This window comes from Tasmannia lanceolata, unplaced genomic scaffold (assembly GCF_043159265.1).
Source record: "Tasmannia lanceolata isolate RefF3 unplaced genomic scaffold, GAP_Taslan_0.1 ptg000012l, whole genome shotgun sequence".
Classification (NCBI taxonomy): Eukaryota; Viridiplantae; Streptophyta; class Magnoliopsida; order Canellales; family Winteraceae; genus Tasmannia; species Tasmannia lanceolata.
In genome coordinates this window covers 54533249-54551617 of record NW_027518689.1, presented here as the reverse complement: position 1 = coordinate 54551617, position 18369 = coordinate 54533249, and the positions used below count along the sequence as shown (strand labels likewise).

The 18369-nt window shown below is 39.7% G+C and overlaps 1 protein-coding gene and 1 pseudogene across 1 annotated transcript; both read left to right on the top strand.

Annotated features, from left to right (window-relative positions):
- The first annotated feature begins 2296 nt into the window (after positions 1-2296).
- LOC143888957 (uncharacterized) lies at positions 2297-2680 on the top strand. The gene has a single exon (XM_077393336.1). It carries the CDS (start codon positions 2297-2299, stop codon positions 2678-2680), a length of 384 nt encoding a protein of 127 aa, XP_077249451.1.
- A 54-nt stretch (positions 2681-2734) lies between these two features.
- Positions 2735-18369, top strand: part of LOC143888956 (uncharacterized) — a 32719-nt pseudogene continuing 17084 nt past the window's right edge.

Sequence of the window (18369 nt, the reverse complement as noted above, 5' to 3'; positions counted from 1 at the left end):
GAGATCCTCTTGTTGAATGTAGATTCACAAATCAAAGCATGAAGAGGAAAACTAAAAACCTTAGATTTGAAGGTGTAAGTTCAAAGAGATTTGAAAGTTATGCTCCAAAAAGGTTGATTAGTTGGTCTAGGATAGGGCTTAAATAGCCTATGAGGAAATATGACCATTTGAGGGCAAAACCGTAAAAAACGGAGTTGAAAAAGTTAAACTGCGCAAGCCCCAACCGCTACTTTTCGATACCGTCGCGGTCGCCCACCCTATCAGGCGCTCTCTTTTTATTTTCAAATTTCAAACCGGCGCGGTCGCCCGGCATGAGCAACCTGGACTTTTATATTTTTGTCCAGTTCCCTATCCGTGGTCGCCCGGCCCTATGGCGGTCAACCGGCCCAACCATGCTGGATTCTGAGTTTTCAGAAACACATCCGCGGTCGCCCGGGAATCCCAAGTTTACCGGGCCGCTAAAATCCGGTAGCTACTGGATTTCCAGCCACCTTACCGCGGTTTTTCGAGGAACCCCGGTCGACAGGCCCTGCTTCAAATTTCATAACTAATAAAATTCAGGGACTTGGGCCATGGTCTTTGGGCTTTTGTCCAAGGTTTTCAAGGATATTTTGGGGAGTGTGGATGGTTTTTTAAAGATGTTAAATTTATTTATAAAAACTATTTGAAAACCTTTTTGAAAGTGCATATACAAATAACAAGAGAACTCCAAATACAATCTAAAAATGTATACCCTTGAGTCTTCTTGGATTGCTTGGCTCCTCCTCACTTTCTTGGACAACTCTGACTTGTGAGTGAACGCTTCAACTTGCTTCAGGTCATGTGACTTCCTCCATTCTTCAAATCATGTTGAGGTACATGAGGTGTTACCAATGCTTGTTCAACTCCGAGCTTCTACTGGCACTTGCTAGGCAACTTGTGGGATCTTCAACTTGAGCTCTTCGACTTGAACATCTTCCAAGGATGATGTCTCCAATGTAGGTGCAAGCTCTTTGGTCCATTGTGCATGTTGATCCTCAAGCCATGTGTTGTGATGAGTTGTGTAATGGCGATATGACATATGACTTTCCTGTCTAAGACACAACACTCAAAGACAACACATTAATCCATAAAAACTAATCAATTTAGCTTTGCTAGCATCAAAACAAGAAGGTAAAGGTGAATGATTGAACCCATGGGAACCCTTTGCTAGCATCAAAACTTTGTGTTTTAGCTAGCACGAAAACACAAAGTTTCCCAAAATTCACCCTCGATTTGATAATATGGTGTTGTGAGGATCCCTTATTTAAATAAAGTTAGTCGGAGGATTCCTACAATCCAAGATATCAAATTGAGTCTATGGATATGTGTATGGTTTATTTCCATGTTTTGGTTGAATGTGCTCATGTGATGGATGCATCTTAATATAGCTTTTATGTATCTTTTTGTCCCATGTTATGGATCCTGATGTAAAACATGCTAGCTATAATTGGATACTCCCATAATGTAAATTCCCTCTTAATAATATTAATTTGTTAATTGGAGTTCCAGTTGAAAGAACTTGAACTTCAAGGCCTTCCATAGCCATCTAGTGGTTGGCTAGTTAAGAGAATAGAAAGGTCACATGCCAAAGCAAAAGCCTACTCTATTTTCTTGATTAGAGTAACCGTTAGATTCCCATGAGGATAAGAGTCATGTGTAAAAATGCAAAGGTCACATGCCAAAGCAGAAGCCTTTGTAGATTTGCATAAGTTTCTCAGGCAATGGGTCTAACTTAACCAAGCAAAGCGTATTGATGCCCAAGGGATAAATATACCACGATGCTTGGAAGCCAAAAAGCAAATCAAAAAGTATGTTAGATATGATGGATTAGAAGAATTCACTTATTATTTTTGGATAAGTTTCTGATACCCATTGGAGAATCATTGATTTCTCTTGATTCACGAGGTAAAGGGACCCGTGAATGAGACGTACAATGGGTGAGACCATCGTAGATCGAAAACCCGAATCTGATGGACATATGTCATAAAATTAATATGGTTAATGTTGCTAATGTTTTCTTTTTTCTCATTTCATGTAGATTAATGGCTTCTTTCAACTCACTAGCTAGACTCCTAGATGATAATAAGTTAACTGGCCCAAATACATATACTGAAAAAGAAACTTGATACTGGTTCTGACGGCTGTGAAAGTTTATTGGGTTCTAACCACAAATTAAGCTAAAGAGCCTGCTACCAATGCCCCACAGGCTGAAAGGGACAGAAGGCAGAACTGAACTGAGGATAATGAAGTGGCTAGGTGTTATATCCTTCGCTCTATGTCCAATGTGCTGCAACAACATATTGGAATGGTGACAGCTGCGGAAATAATGCTGAATTTAAAAGAATTATTTGAAGAGAATAATCGCACAGCTAGACTGATTGCGATTAAGGGCCTTGTATCTACTAAGATGATTGAAGGAACCCCGGTCAGGGACCATATGCTAAAGATGATGGATTTTCTAAATGAACTTGATATCTTGGGGGACATCATAGATGCAGAGACGCAAATTGACATTGTTCTATCTTCCCTCCCTGGGTCATTCAAAGAATTTGTGATGACCTATCATATGAACAAGTTATCGATGACGTTAACTGAGTTGTTAAACCAATTTAGTCAACAGACGATTTACAAAAAACAAATAAGAAAAGTGCTTTCTTAGTAGAAGGTATTAATGTACCTTCAAACTCTAAACCTAAAGCCAAGGGAAAAAGAAATGGATAAGGCCAAGTCTCCAAGAAAAAGGCTCCAGAGGTTAAGAACAAGAAAGCCTTCAAGAAACAGTCAACCAAAAGCAATGATGCATGCTTCTATTGTGCAAGCCTGGACATTGGAAGCGGAACTACAGGACTACTTAGCTAGCAAGCAGGGCGACAAGCCTTCTCAAGGTATGTTGCAAGTGTTTGTTGCCGAAACCAATATGATTGGTCATGCTTTTTCCTGGTGTGTTGATACTGGTGTGACTTCACATATCTGCAATGTTTTGCATGGGTTCAGGATAAGCAGAAGGGTGACTGTGGGTGAGCTCTGCCTACAAGTGTAAACTGATGCAACTGTTGTAGTCCAAGCTGTGGGTGATTACAATTCTAGGTGATACTTGCATTTAAAAGAATGTCTCTATGTACCTTCTATAAGAAGGAATTTGATTTCAGTTTCCAAACTTATTTCTAATGGATATTTGGTAGAATTCAATAAAAGATCAGTTTTTATTAAAAAGGGAAATTCTTTGATTGTGGAAGGTGCATTGATAAATGGTTTGTATCTAATTAACACCAAAGAGAATGTAAGTAATATTGAGAGTGTTCCAAGTGTTGATGTTCCAAACCTCAAAAGGGCAAGAGACACGGTAATTCCAACACACCTTTAGCATCTTTGATTAGGTCATATACTCATATTGGCCAAGAGAGGATTACAAGGTTAGTGAAAGATGGTCTATTGGATTCTATCCATGTGGAGCCTTTTCCAACTTGTGAACCATGTCTCCAAGGCAAAAATGACTAAAATTCCCTTTAAGAGCAAGAGTGTAAGAAGCGAAAATGTATTGGAATTGATACATACAGATGTTTGTGGACCTCTTTCTCATCCTGCGAGAGGAGGGTTTGTCTACTTCGTGACTTTTACATATGACCATTCAAGGTACGGTTACATGTACCTAATGCGACATAAGTCTAAGACTTTTGAAAAGTTTAAAGAGTTCATGAATGAAGTAGAAAACCAGTTGAATAATAAAATTAAAACTCTTCGCTCAGATAGGGGAGGAGAGTATCTCTCGGATGAGTTTAAGGACTACTTAAAAGAACATGGAATAACGTCTCAATGGACTCCACCTGCCGCGCTAGAGTTGAATGGTGTGTCAGAAATGAGAAATCGAACTCTGTTAGATATGATTCGATCTATGATGAGTTTTGCCCAAGCGTCACTGTTTCTTTGGGGGTATGCCTTAGAAACAACGTTTTGTATCCTTAAAAGAGTCCCAACAAAGTCAGTACCAAGGACTCCATATGATTTATGGATGAGCAGAAAACCCTCATCGAATCACATGGGGATATGGGGTTGTCCTACCCATGTTAAAAAGATAAGTGCTGATAAGTTGGAGAAACGAACCAAAAGGTGTCTCTTTATTGGGTATCCTAAGGAAACGAAGGGTTAATGGTTTTACAACCCTGGCGAACAAAATTGTTTTTGAAAGCCGGAATGCCGTATTTTCTGAAGAAGAGTTCATCCAAAATGCAAGTGACAAGGAGAGGCTTGTGTCACGTGGCCATTTCGTCCAGCGCTGTTCGCATGGCCTATGGCCCGTGACTTGGTCTATCAATGTAATATGTAAGACTCATGCCTATGTACATGTTGTAGTGAGGACGTGGTTGGTATTAAAATCCAAAACGTGCTTGTCTCGTTGCGTCTTCAAAAGTCGTTGTTTATAGCACCTTTGGTCGCCACTGGTGGTTAAGGGGGTTGGTAGCTAAAGCTCTTTACCCTGAGATCTTGGTTGGCCATCGAGTGGTGCATTGCTAGTGCATATCCTAGCAAGAATTCCATTCTAGTTAACGGGTGATCGGGGACCCTTAGGAGTTGTAGACCTTTTGGCATGATCCTATTGTAACTTGTTTTGGAATCATCAATAAAGCTTACCATTTGCCTACTTGCGTGCCCTATTGCTTTGTGTGTGTTTGGAAACTTAGCACTCTATTTGTGTTTGTTTTGTAGGTTTGATTCTCATAACCTTGCTAGGCTTACTTGCTTGTTGTGAGGCAACGCAAGTGCCGCACCGACCTCAATCCCAAACCAAAGGTCCGTGACAGCTGGTATCAGAGCAGAAGTTCCTACCTACATTCAGAAATGGCGAAGAAGAATGCTACCCAAACACTTCCTCCGGAGTCTAGTCAGGTCCATGATGAGCAAGACCCAATACCGGTGCGAAGTACAAGAGAACGGATTGCTGGTGTTGAGGAAAGGGTGACAGCGGTAGAGCAACCACAGTTCAATCTTGCCGAATTGACAGAAGGCCTTGGTGTGGAGACCAAGGGCATGATAGAAGAGGTAGAAGAGCGAGTCCATGCTCTTGCTGAGTTGTTGAATCAGGCCGCGATGGAGGATCTTCGAAAGCAAGTTGAGACCCTCACTGGCCAGGTGAATTTACTCATGAGGACCATCGGTAATGGCATAGGTGGTCACGGAGATGGACAGGGTAGCAGGGTTCGAGTGCCTGAACCACGATGCTACGCCAGTGCCCGTGATGCTAAGGAGTTACAAAACTTCTTGTTCGATATAGAACAATTTTTCCGTGCAACACATCTTAATGAGGAGGCCAAAGTCACTACGGCCAGCATGTACCTCAGTGATTATGCCAAATTGTGGTGGCGAACCCGTTATGAAGAGATTGAAGCGGGACGATGTATTATTGATAGTTGGGAAGACATGAAGCGAGAACTTAAGGCACAATTCATGCCTGAGAATGTAGAGTTTATTGCTCGAAAGAACCTACGGTGCCTTCAACAAACCGGGTCGATTCGAGAATATGTGAAGAAATTTTCGACTCTCATGCTTGATATAAAGAGCATGTCAGAGGAGGACAAGCTATTTCAATTTATGGAGGGACTAAAGCCTTGGTCTCAGACAGAGCTCCGAAGAAGAGGAGTTCGGAACCTTGCCACGGCAATGATCGAAGCAGAAAAGTTATTTGATCATGTGGGGGATGACGCAACAAACAGGAAGAAAGACTTCAACAACAAGCCATCTAGCAGCTTCAACAGGCCTCCCAGCAACATGAATACCTCTAGTCGGTCTTTTAGTAGCACAAGAGGAAGAATCTAGGGTTCAGGGGGCGATAGGAGAACCTATCACAGAGAGGGGTCCAGACAATACAATGAGGCACCAACTTCTGCATCACAGGGGTCGTGCTTCCTATGCACCGGTCCACATTATACTCGGTTTTGCCCAAAAAAAGGGACTGTCAATGCTTTGCTAGGTTCAACTTCCTCACCCCACGCTCAGAGCGAAGAGGAAGAAGATGAGGAGGAACCAAAGATGACAGCTCTAAGCCTGTGCAGTGCTATCAAGGGGCAAGGTGCCAAGAAAATTCTTTCTAAAGGAGTCCCATCCAAAGGCTTGATGTACATTGAAGCATGCATCAATGGAAAGATGACTCGAGCTATGATCGATACAGGTGCTACACACAACTTTGTCTCGGAACAAGAGGCAAAACGTTTGGCGTTGAAGCTCGAAAAAGATGACTGGAAAATGAAGGCAGTAAACTCAGAGGCCCGCCCCGTCACTGGAAAAGCAAGGAGTGTACCAATCAAGATTGGGGCATGGTCTGGAACAACCAATCTCATGGCAGTACCCTTAGATGATTTTCATATCATCTTGGGGATAGAATTCTTGAACCAAGCCAAAGCTGTCCCAATGCCCTACTTAAACTCCTTATGCATATTTGGAGAAAAAGCACCTTGTATGATTCCTGCCACTAGACAAGAGAGGAAAGACGTCGAACACTTAACGGCCCTTCAGCTGAAGAAGGGTTTAAAGAAAGGGGAACCCACCTTCGTGGCAACCTTAAAAATGGGAGAGGCACTGGTGGGGGAGATCCTCATTCCCCCGAGCATCAAAGATGTTATAGAAGAATTTAAAGATGTCATGCCTGAGAAGCTACCCAAGAAGCTGCCGCCAAGGAGGGCAGTGGACCATAAAATTGAGCTAGAGCCTGGCAGCATACCCCCAGCCCGTGCCCCCTACAGAATGGCCCCTCCAGAGTTAGCAGAGCTTAGGAGACAACTCAACGAGGTACTAGAAGCAGGATTTCTTAGGCCTTCAAAGGCCCCCTTTGGTGCCCCAGTTCTATTCCAAAAGAAGCATGATGGGAGTCTACGATTGTGTATTGACTACAGGGCCCTCAACAAGCTGACTGTGAAGAATAAGTATCCTATCCCCCTAATTGCCGACTTGTTTGACCAACTGGGAGGAGCCAGATACTTCTCCAAGCTGGATTTGTGATCAGGCTATTACCAAGTGCGAATTGCAGAAGGAGATGAGGCCAAGACAACCTGTGTAACAAGGTATGGTGCCTTTGAATTCTTGGTGATGCCATTTGGCCTTACTAATGCCCCTGCAACCTTTTGTACTTTGATGAATGGTTTGTTTCATGAGTTTCTAGATAAGTTTGTAGTGGTCTACCTCGATGACATTGTAGTATATAGCAACACTCTCGAAGAGCACGGCGACCATTTAAAGAAGGTCCTTGGGGTACTCAGAAACAACCAACTCTATGTGAAGCTAGAGAAGTGCTCTTTTGCTCAGGAGCGTATTATGTTCTTGGGTCACGAAGTGGGTGGAGGAGAAATCCGCATGGACAATGAGAAGGTCCGTGCCATCCAAGAGTGGCAAATTCCAACCAAGGTGGGAGAACTCCGGTCATTCCTCGGGCTTGTTAACTACTATTGGCGGTTCATATCAGGATACTCAAATCGAGCGGCTCCCTTGATAGACTTGTTGAAGAAAGATCGCCCGTGGTCATGGTCCGAAAAATGTAATACTGCCTTTCAGAATCTCAAGGATATTGTTATGATGGTGTGGACCCCGATCCGAGGACGGTGAGGGAACAGGTCCCTAACACCCTCTGGATCTCCACAAAGTGAAGGAGAGCTCTGCCAAGGAACTCTCGAAACAGGTGCCACCCTCGCAGCATAGCATGAGTGGCGATACAAAACGAATGAGATACATCCTGATCAGGAGCCAGGGCTCGAAACCAAGATGTACCTAAAAATAACTCAGAGTCGCCATCCATGGACACGCCATGGAACCAAAACAAATGCTCTGTTTGCAATGGATAACCAGAGATACAGAAGGTCCGTGCCTGATGATGAATGGAGAAGGTCCGAAGAGCGCCTCCAATTCGCCCGAGTGCGAACACTTGGTCTCTTATGCCATTTATTATTAACCTCGAAGAGTTTTGGGCAAAAATCATGTGAAATGGGAACAATCCTCAGGAGTCGTCTACCTAAGCATGCATTTCCTGAGGACAAAGATAATAAACACCCATAAAATAAAATGAAAGATGTGTTGCCTAAGCATAGCTAGGTTATGAGTGACATGCCTAAAGGGGGTCTAAGTTCTGGTGGACGAACACATGCATGCTACAGCTAAAGGTATAGGTCTGCACAAGAAAGTAAGAAAACACAACAAAATATACAATATAACACAACACAACAAATCCTAAGACTCTAAACGATTTAGCCCGAGTCTTCGGATGGTCTGATGTTCATCCAAAGAAGCCTACGTATCCCCGCCTCCACGAGAATCAAGGCAACGTAGTTCTTCGCGCCTATTCTAAGGTAGGATGCCTAAGACACCTAGACCTCTATCTTAGACTCGATCTAAAAGACCGGACTAGTTATTAAAGCTTCTTGAACGATTATTTAAATTCCAGTGAATTGTAGATTTTAGGACTCCCTATATGCCCTAACTAAATGCTAGTTAGCCCTAAGCTAATGCAGGTGGTTCCTACAACCTATGTGTAACTAGGCTGTGCATCCTAAGGAAAACAATCGGATCACTAACACATCCTAGACCTAGTCATCAGTCGGCGATGTGAATCGCCAACTGACCGGACGGAGGCGCTCCTAGCTAGGACAAACTCCTAACTCTAATACAAACACACAACAAGCACACAACAAATCAAAGACAAACCCTAACTCTAAAACCCTCCATCTAAGACAAGGTCCTAACTCTAGAGGAAGATCTTGTTGAAAACAAGGTTTTGAAGAAAAATGGGTAAAACATTTATTTACAAAGTTTGGCTGGACTTGGGATATGGATCCCAAGCTGCACTACGTACCTCGTGGAAGAGGATCAAGCCAACGTAGTTCGAATATCGAACTCTCCTAATATGCTATAAAACTAAACACTCCAAATGATTTAAAGGTTTTAATGTTTTTTTTTAAATGTTTTTGATATTTTTAGAGTTTTTTCAAATATTTTTGAGTTTCAAATTACTAATGTTTTTGGATTTTAAAGCTTTTCCAATGCTCTGAACCTTTAAATGTTTTCAATCTTAAAGGGAATACGCAAGAACAACCACAAACTAGAGCAAAGCCCTAAAGCAAAAGGGGAAACCCCGAATAAGCAACTAGCGTCTCAAAGAGACGAACCACAACAAGAAAGATAGCGTCCCAAGAAGAGAGAAAACGATCCAAGATCCCAAGCAAGCAAAGCTCTAATAAGACTGAGTTAGCCTCTAATCAAAGCGAAGTAATCAACAACTTTAAAGGAGAAACTCCGAACTAACACTAAAGGGGGGGAATAAATGAGTCAGAGACTCTCTAATAACACTACCGAGTCAAAGACTCACTCTAAAAGAGGAGGCCACTCTAATATGAGGCTAGGTAAGCCTCCTAAAGGGGAAACTCTTTACATGAGACAAGGCTTGTCTCCGAAACACAAATGACGTAAAAAGGAATAAGAGACCCTGTGCATATTTGGCAAAGGTAAAATACCCAGCCGGGCCGGACAGCTGCCTAGCCCTAGGGTGCAACAAATGTGCAACCCAATACCCATAAGGGTAGGGGTATGCTGCCAAGCCGAGTAGGGTGTTCTCCCAAAACCAAACGACGCACAAAGAGGAGGTTTAGCAAGAGAATGAGACTGGGCAAGTCTCCTATATACAAAGGAGGGGTATGCTACTCGGACTGAGCAAGTCCCCTAAGGATAGGCTTGGGCTAGCGCCTTCATCGCCCTGGCGATGAGGGGGGATCCTAATATCTAAAGAAATTTAACAGAAATCTATAAGACTGTGTTAGTCTATCAAAGAGAGAAAAAAAAGGCTACCAGGTAATCTCAAATTTCCATTCAATTATTATAAAAACAAATCAAGTATTAGCAAAGTATGATTTACAACTAAAGAGTGCCCAATCTGTAAGAATAGCAATCATAAAATGATAAACAACATTAATTAGTCCAAACCAGCCGCTGGATAGCCTAATAAAGTAAAAACAATATCAAACACTTCAATGCCAACCACAAACCCCAATAAGGGGACTCCAATGGAATCAGATGATGCCAAAGTAATCATCTGATATCATATACACATGATAATATTTCTATATCCCGCCTTGAAATCAAACAGTACTCATATCGATAACATCGAATAGAGTAGTCATATGATTTCCTTCTTCAATTAAATAATTCATTTAAATAAAAGAGAAACGAATATAATAAACTTCTAGATCTTAAAGCAACAAATTAAACCTTGATTTAAAGTTAAATTCTCAAGATAATTTTTCTATTGAAGCAACTTCTCATGGATTCCATAATTTATGCCAATAGATTTACATATATTCATATGAGATTAACGAGAGATACGAAGACATCTCTATGTATAATTACAACATGCTCAATCTAAAGATCCAATTTAAACAACATCAAGCACACCTAAACAAACATAAACATACTTACCATGCTGCTGCCCTGTTACATGAGAGAATAGCCATATACTAGAGTGATGAATTAGGGGATAACTTGACTGACTGAGGGGGGATTATAACAGGGACTAACTATGGGTGAAAACTGGGCTCAATAAAAGCTGATTTGTGGGTAAACACTGTGTTGAAAACTGGGGAAATCAACAGGGCTAAATCTATGCTAAACATAGGGGCTGCAACAAGGATGAATATATGTGCGAAACTGGGCAGCCACATGGACTGAACTGGGGACAGAATTTGCCCTGAAACAGGGGTAGCAATGAGGTGAAAAACTGTGCTCAAGCAAAAAGGGCTCAAGTAGGGGAAAACTGTGCTTAAACAGAGGACAGATTTATAGATGAAATCTGTACAGAAAATTGACCAAACATGAGCCAAAACAAGGCAGATTTATGCATGAACTGCGCTGAACAAAGACAGATTTTTGAGCTGAAATGTTAGTAGCAGGTCTAAAACATGGGACAGATTTGGGGCTAAAAGCTGGGCTCAAACAGGGGCAGCATCTACGCTAAAACAGGGCAGGATTGGATGCAAACCTGGGGTAGCAACATGGACAGCATCTATGCATTTTTAGACATACAAATTCTAGTTGTAATGCAAAATAAAAATAAAAATTGTTACATATCTCTACAAATTACAGCTAATAAGACACCCTACAAGAGTATCAACTACAACTACACAATTCCAACCAAATGCCAAAATCAAGGAAATCCGGCTCATACAATCTCTGCACATTCAGACATCACTCCCATTTATACTGGCATAATAAAATGACATAAAGCAAACTTAAAATATTTGGGTTAGTACTACAACAACATTACCCCATGTGCAATTCCTCTAGTTTTTATAAATGTGAAACAAATAACTGCTCTAAAGACTATTACAATCCCCAAGAAATCAGAGAATTCAATGAAAGAAAGAAAGAAATAAAGTAAAGCCATGCAGTTAAATAGGTTTGTTTGAATTAACATTACAAATTAACCAAGAGATAATCTTACTACAGCCATCTCAAATTTATCATATATTTCCCATATGATTATCAAGAATTCATCACAGTTTTATTAGGGAAGGAACAAAACAGCATATCATTTCTCATATATCAACTAAGAGGAAAATAGTTTACTACAAACGTCACACTAAAGCTAAAGTCCCTTAATATGTATGAAATGAGCCCTATGCATATTAAAGTGTAGATGTTCTGGAACTATTCCATGTATACTAACCAAAAATAAGCCAGATAAAATGACTCCCAAACAAATTATACAGGCTTGAGGACATTTAAAATGATCATACTAATGTTTCTTCACATGTATCCACAGAAAATAGAACAAATAAACTTCATATAGATCCAAATATGAATCAAATTAAAAATCTTTTCTTATAAACTAACACCTTCAATGAGCTCTTTCTATACCATACTAATTTAAGGTTCTACGTGCAATTTAGGGATTGAAGGATCAGCTCATGCAAGTATTAAAACATGTCAATGCAGATAATTTAGAAAAATTGGAATAGAAATATAAGTGTATTTCTTCATCCCATACACATACAGATAGGCATCCAAAAAAATTCAGTTTCTATGACATCAAAACATGACAATTCAAGGATTTACAATCGAAATGCAATTATTAAGACTTTGCTAGAATTCTCTACCAAATGTAAAGACAGGCTCTCATTTGTCATATTTTTGTTTTTACTTGCTCGTAAATTTTGCCTTAGAGGAGGACAATTTGAGTTTCAAAAGACAAAGAAGAATTCATTCTAATGAATACCGAATGGTAAAAGAATTCCAGCAAAAAGGATGGAAATGAGATTTGTTAGGTAACTTCATGAAAAACCATTTCATGGCGTATTTTATCCTTTAGTGTTGTACAAATTGGCAAAATTTAAATAACCCTTGTGAAATATGTAGACCAAAAGAAAAGACAAGTTAAACTAGTGTAACTAATTAAACCTGAATAAAAGCTTCTATTAAGCTAAAGTAAATAAATGAACAAGTAGTATTCTTTATAAACTAACACAATGTAAAATACAAATTTTGAATATACTTGATCAAAAGCAGCCAATAGCTCATGTCTACTAGGGCATCATGAATAATTTTAAGACAAAATTCTCTCATAACTCTGTAATGATAAAGCAAATGATTTGGATCACACCCACAATATAAAACTTTTGCATTTTGGTTTAAACCTTAAAGAACAACATCATTTAAAATCTTCATTATGAAAGGGAAATCACAGATCCTATCATAAACAAATTCCTTAGGTTGTCTAAATGACATAAACATGTCCTTGTACAACAATGTCTTGATAATTCTACACAAATCATCATATATATAAAAAAAAAAAATCAAAGGAGAAAAATAAAATAAAAATCAAACGAAGGGAGAGTGAGGATATCAACATTAGAAACAGCAGAAATCATGAAAAGCTCAAGGAAATTAATGAAAAGAGAAATAGAAATAAAATATGAAATTTTAGGAAATAACAAGGAATCTAGAATTTAAGCAATGAAAGGAACAAAATGAAGAAACTAGAAAGAGGAATAAAATGACTTACCTTGTCTTCGTATTCAGCCTAGCACGACAAGTTGCAAGAATTACTTGTGATCTTCAGATCTAGAACGGTGTAGATGATGATAAGGTTTGAAGTATGGCTACCGGATTTAGGTGAGATTCTCAGGAGAAGACGACTATCTTTCTCTTTACTTTTCTAGATATTTCTTTCTTCTTTTTAGTTTTTCTCAAATTCTTCTTCTCTAAACCCTCTCAAATCTCTCTCCCTCTGCTTTTAGAAAATGAGATTCTCTCGGATTGGTCAAATTGACCAGAAAAATCAGATCTATTAGATTTTGAGCTACAAGAATGAAACTAGGGTTTAGATCTAAGGCATCAAGATATAAATCTCATAAAATGAGTTAGGGTTTCAAAAGCTAGAAGAGAGTATTGATGAAAATAGACTAGGTGAAGAAAAGGAAGAGAAGAAACAGACAAAAACAATTGCAAACTTAAGATTGATCTGAGATGATCGGAGCACGGCAATATCATCGGAGAAGATGATCAGAAATGTGAAACACAAACTTTCTTCCTCTCTCTCTCTGCGAATTTTTCAGATCTGGAAATTAAATCTTTTCCGATCTCTTACTCTTTCTTCAGATCGCAGATCTCTCTTGGAGTTTAAAGGAACGACCGGAGCTAAGGCCGGAGAAGGTGAGCTTGTCCAAGCTTTTGACCAGATTCCGGCATAACTCGCCAGAGAAGATGGAATTTCACCGGAGTCCGGGCCGGAGATGAAGGATTGATCGGAGGAGAAGAGGAATGACCGGATCTGCAAGAAATCAAAACCAGCAAGCTGCCGGAGAAGAGGATCGGAGAAAAGGTGGATCTCAGACAGATCCGATCGGATTCTTGCCGGATTTTGACCGGGGCAAGATCGGAGAAGAAGAAGGAGGTGGCGATCCGAACGTGATCGGAATGGTGGAGGTTATGACCGGATCTGCGGGAGATTCGATCGGAAAATCTGAGCGAAAATGGAAAACCCAAATTTCTTCTTTCTCTTCTTCTCTTTTCTTCTCTCTGCGATTTCTCTCTTCTCAGATTTTTATTTTTTTTTTCTTAACAGTAACCTCAAATTTTTATATATATAAAAAAAAAATTTTGATATTGGCACTCCAATTATGGATAAAGCGCGCGGTTCGCTAAGCGCACTCCCGCCGCTTTGTCCTATTGGCAGAAGGCAAATTCGAAATTTTGCACCTCAAAGGCGCACCCCCTCTGCAGATAATCCACCCCCCCTTACAGCTTTAAACTACGACATTGATTCAATCCGTTTGCTGATCAAACGAGCTCGGATTCCAACGAAATTTTGTAAGGACCTAGACGAAACTCTAACCTAGCTTAGGGCGAAGTTTGGGACCCTAAATCATTCATTTGAAGGGGTTTCAATCAAACATGGGAGGTTTAAGGTACGGTCAAAATGGGGTGTCTACAGATGCCCCTCTTTGGCAGAGCGTGCTTGTCGCGTGAATGCCAAAGCCGAACTGACAACTCATTTTGATCGACCCGAAAACAAAACAAAGTAAATTTTGAGTTTTTCGGTTCAAAGATGATATCCACAAAAGTAAAACAACAAAAAGAGACTATAAGATTCAAAGCAAATAGGGAAGTGATCTCTCGCTAACCCTATAACAAAAAAATAACCATGACATCTCAAAGAGATAGCCTCTCTCCAACGCTCATGACTCAACTAAACAAACAAACACAAATCATAAACACTCTAAGATTTTTATATCAAAACCTTCTCAAAACAAATATAAAATCTAAACAAAAGAATTTTTTTTCTTTATATGGTGTCGCATAAACCAGCTACATGAAAATCTAAATTCGTATGGTTCTGGACAAACCAGATCCATATGAACCTTTCATAGATATTCAAAAACAAGCATAAAACCAAACATTAAAAGAGTTTTTTTTTTTTTTTTTAAATGGGATGCTGCATAAACCAGCTTCATAAAAATCCAGATTCGTACGGTTCTTCAAAAACTAGATCCATATGAATCCTTTACAGATATTTCAAAACCAAACATCCGAAGATTTCTTTTTCAAAAACATGGTGTTGCATAAACCAGCTCCATGCAATTTTTCAAAATAAATGCGGTGCTGCATAAACCAGCTCCATGATTTTTCAAAACAAATGTGGTGCTGCATAAACCAGCCCTATGTGATTTTTCAAAACAAATGCGGTACTGCATAAACCAGCCCTATATGATTTTTCAAAACAAATGTGGTGCTGCATAAACCAACTCCATGTGACTTTTCAAAACAAATGTGGTGCTGCATAAACCAGCTCCAATGCGAATCTTAAACATAAAACCAAACACTCAAAGAGTTTAAAAACGGGGCGATAGCTATACAGACCATTGCTGAAAATCCATCTGTTTAGCTATCAAGGTAACTCTGACTCCTCTCTTTCAAGGTAGCGAATCACCTAAGATTTATATAGCGCTGCATAAACCAGCTCTACAAGAATCTCTTCGCAGATATGCCTGACTCCCAACTTCGTTAGGTAGCGACACATTGCGGATCAACCTTGATTTATATGTTGCCGCATAAACCAGCTCCATATAGATACAAAACCAAACACTCAAAGATTTTTTTTTTTTTTTTTATCCTTGTATGAAGAACTTCATCAAAACGAGTATAAAACCAAAAAAATCTTATTTCAACACTAAAGAAAAAAATCAAACCACGCAGTATAGACTCCAGTAATTTCCAACTTTATTGGAAACTCCTCAATAAGATGAAATTAAATCAGCCCGTGAAACACGGAGCAATCAATGCCTAATCTTATTAGAAACTCAAAACAATAGATGATTGAAGGAGAAGACATTATAAACTTTCAAATTGATGAAAGAAAATGATCAGGCCACGAAACATAGATTCAGATAACTTTCTTCCTTACTAGTCAAAACTCAAAAACAATTGAAGGAAAAGATCGACTCTTATTGATGGACTAGTCATCTTTCACAAAGAGTGACTAAAAAGCATGATTCTGATCAAAGACCGAACTCAAGTAACTTGAAGAAATTTTCAGGTATCAATCCTTTATCAAAAATGAAAAATATTCAACAGAAGTTTGAAAATTGCTAGAATAAATTTTAGACTCCATTGGGGTAAAGAATTTCCAAAAGACCTGACTCCAAAGGAGATCAACTAGACTGAGGAGCTCGACTCAAAAGAGCATGCTCGAACTTCTCTAGTCGATATCTGACGAAAATATCCATCTCAAGCATCATCGCTTGCTTGACATCTTTTATGACGTAAGTTATAAAAGATGCCCCTAGTATGATTATTTCCATAACAAGATTCATTATAAAGCAAAACAAGAAAAACAGGCCAAAGGCTTTTCATTATCAAACACTTGGGTTTTACAAAAGATTCTTCTCATGAACACTTGAATTTACAAGGCTTTTCACAGGGTACAAGAAATTTGTTCTGCTCAAAATTCTCTTTATTTCCGCCACCTGCTGATACTGCAAAAGAGTTTAAGAGTCTGCCACTTTCTGAACTTTGCTCAGTCTCACATTATCCACGGGAACCATGAATTCTTTACTTCTCTGAGGGTTTTTTATCACCCCAGCTTTGGGAGAACTTTGACTAACAAGACCTCAGAACTTGAACTCGACCCGACAAAGGAAAGACTTTGACAAGTAACAAACGAAGACTTTAACAATACATGACTTTTACACTAAGAGAAACTGAATCCGCTTCTTAGACTGATAAATGTTTTAAAATGGTAAAAGCCAAACACTCTTAGAATCTTTTGAATACCGCGTTTAAAGGTGTTTCATTCCTCTTTTCAGTATTTCAGTTATGGTTATTATCCCTTTGGATTGCTTAGTCTCAATCTCCTTAATTCAGAGAGTATCAAAGAAAACCTTGCTGGCGCTTATTCAGACATTGAAGTAATGCCAAAGAAAAAGAAAGTTTAGCTGGCTCTTGGAAATTGCCCTTTCTGCATGAAGTCATTGCCAAGACCAAATCGCCTTTTCAGGTTTTCGATTTAGCGGACCGCATGCCTTAATTTTTGCCTGGACTGTCTGCCCTTGCAGATTTTCCATCCAGCAGGCTCTGCACCCTAATTTTTGCCTAAGCCGCCCCTTCGGGTTTTCAGCTTAGCGGGTGAATGACCCTAACTTTTGACTAGACCGCCCTTGCGGGTTTCCGGTCTAGCGGGTCTAAGACTCCATCATTTTTTTTTCTTTTTGTTTCTCTACAAACCTGGGCCTAAAATACACCAGAAGGACTTTCAGGTAGGCTTAGGTTCAAGCAGGGTAAACATTGGCGTGTTTGAATGTTTTTAAACCGAATCTGGACCTTCCAGACTGCCTACGTATCCCTGAAGAAAATGGGAATCAGGTCTGCGTAGTTCGCCCATTTGGGGTTTCAAGAATTTCTATTTTCAAAATATTACGAAAGATGTGACCAAACCTGAATTAATCAGGCTACCTACGTACCGTAAAAAGGGATCAGGTCATAACGTAGTTCAGGTTCAATATCTTTTATGACGCAACTCATAAAAGATGCCCCTGGTTTTGAGTTTGTCAAAGAAAGGAAATATATTTTTTATTGGCTCAAAGGGTTTGCAAATGGTTTTAAACATATAGGTTGTTGGCTCAAAGCTCAAATCAATCAAAATGGCCTCCTGGTGTATCAGGCGTAATATTTTTTTAGTTGATCCAGGTTTGTAGGTTCATTTAATTTTCCTCCGCTTTCATTTAGGAGTCTTACGGCTTTTCCAGGCAGGACTTCATCAATAATGTAAGGACCAGACCAGTTTGGCCTGAATTTCCCCCTCGGATCAAATATCGGTGCCCTATTGGACTTCAAAACCAAATCTCCTGGCTTCAGATCACGGACTCGAACTTTCTTGTTGAAAGCTCTCTCAATCCGCCTTTGATATCCCTGAATGTGATATAAGGCTCTCAGCCTCTTCTCATCTATCATCTGCAGCTCATCATGTCTGGCTCTTGCCCACTCAGACTCTGGTAAGCTAGCCTCTATCATTACTCTTAAAGAGGGAATTCTCAGCTCAACCGGCAAAACCGCTTCCATTCCGTACACCAAAGAATACGGAGTCATACCTGTCGAAGATCTGATCGATGTCCGATAAGCCCACAAAGCATATGGAAGTTTGTTCGACCAGTCTTTATAAGTCTCAGTCATCTTACTGATAATGACTTTGATATTCTTATTCGCTGCCTCTACAGCCCCGTTTGTTTGAGGTCTGTAAGGAGATGACTTATGATGTCTTATTTTGAACTCTTCACACAGGTGCAAAACCTCCTTTTTGAAATGCGATCCATTATCTGAAATCAGCTC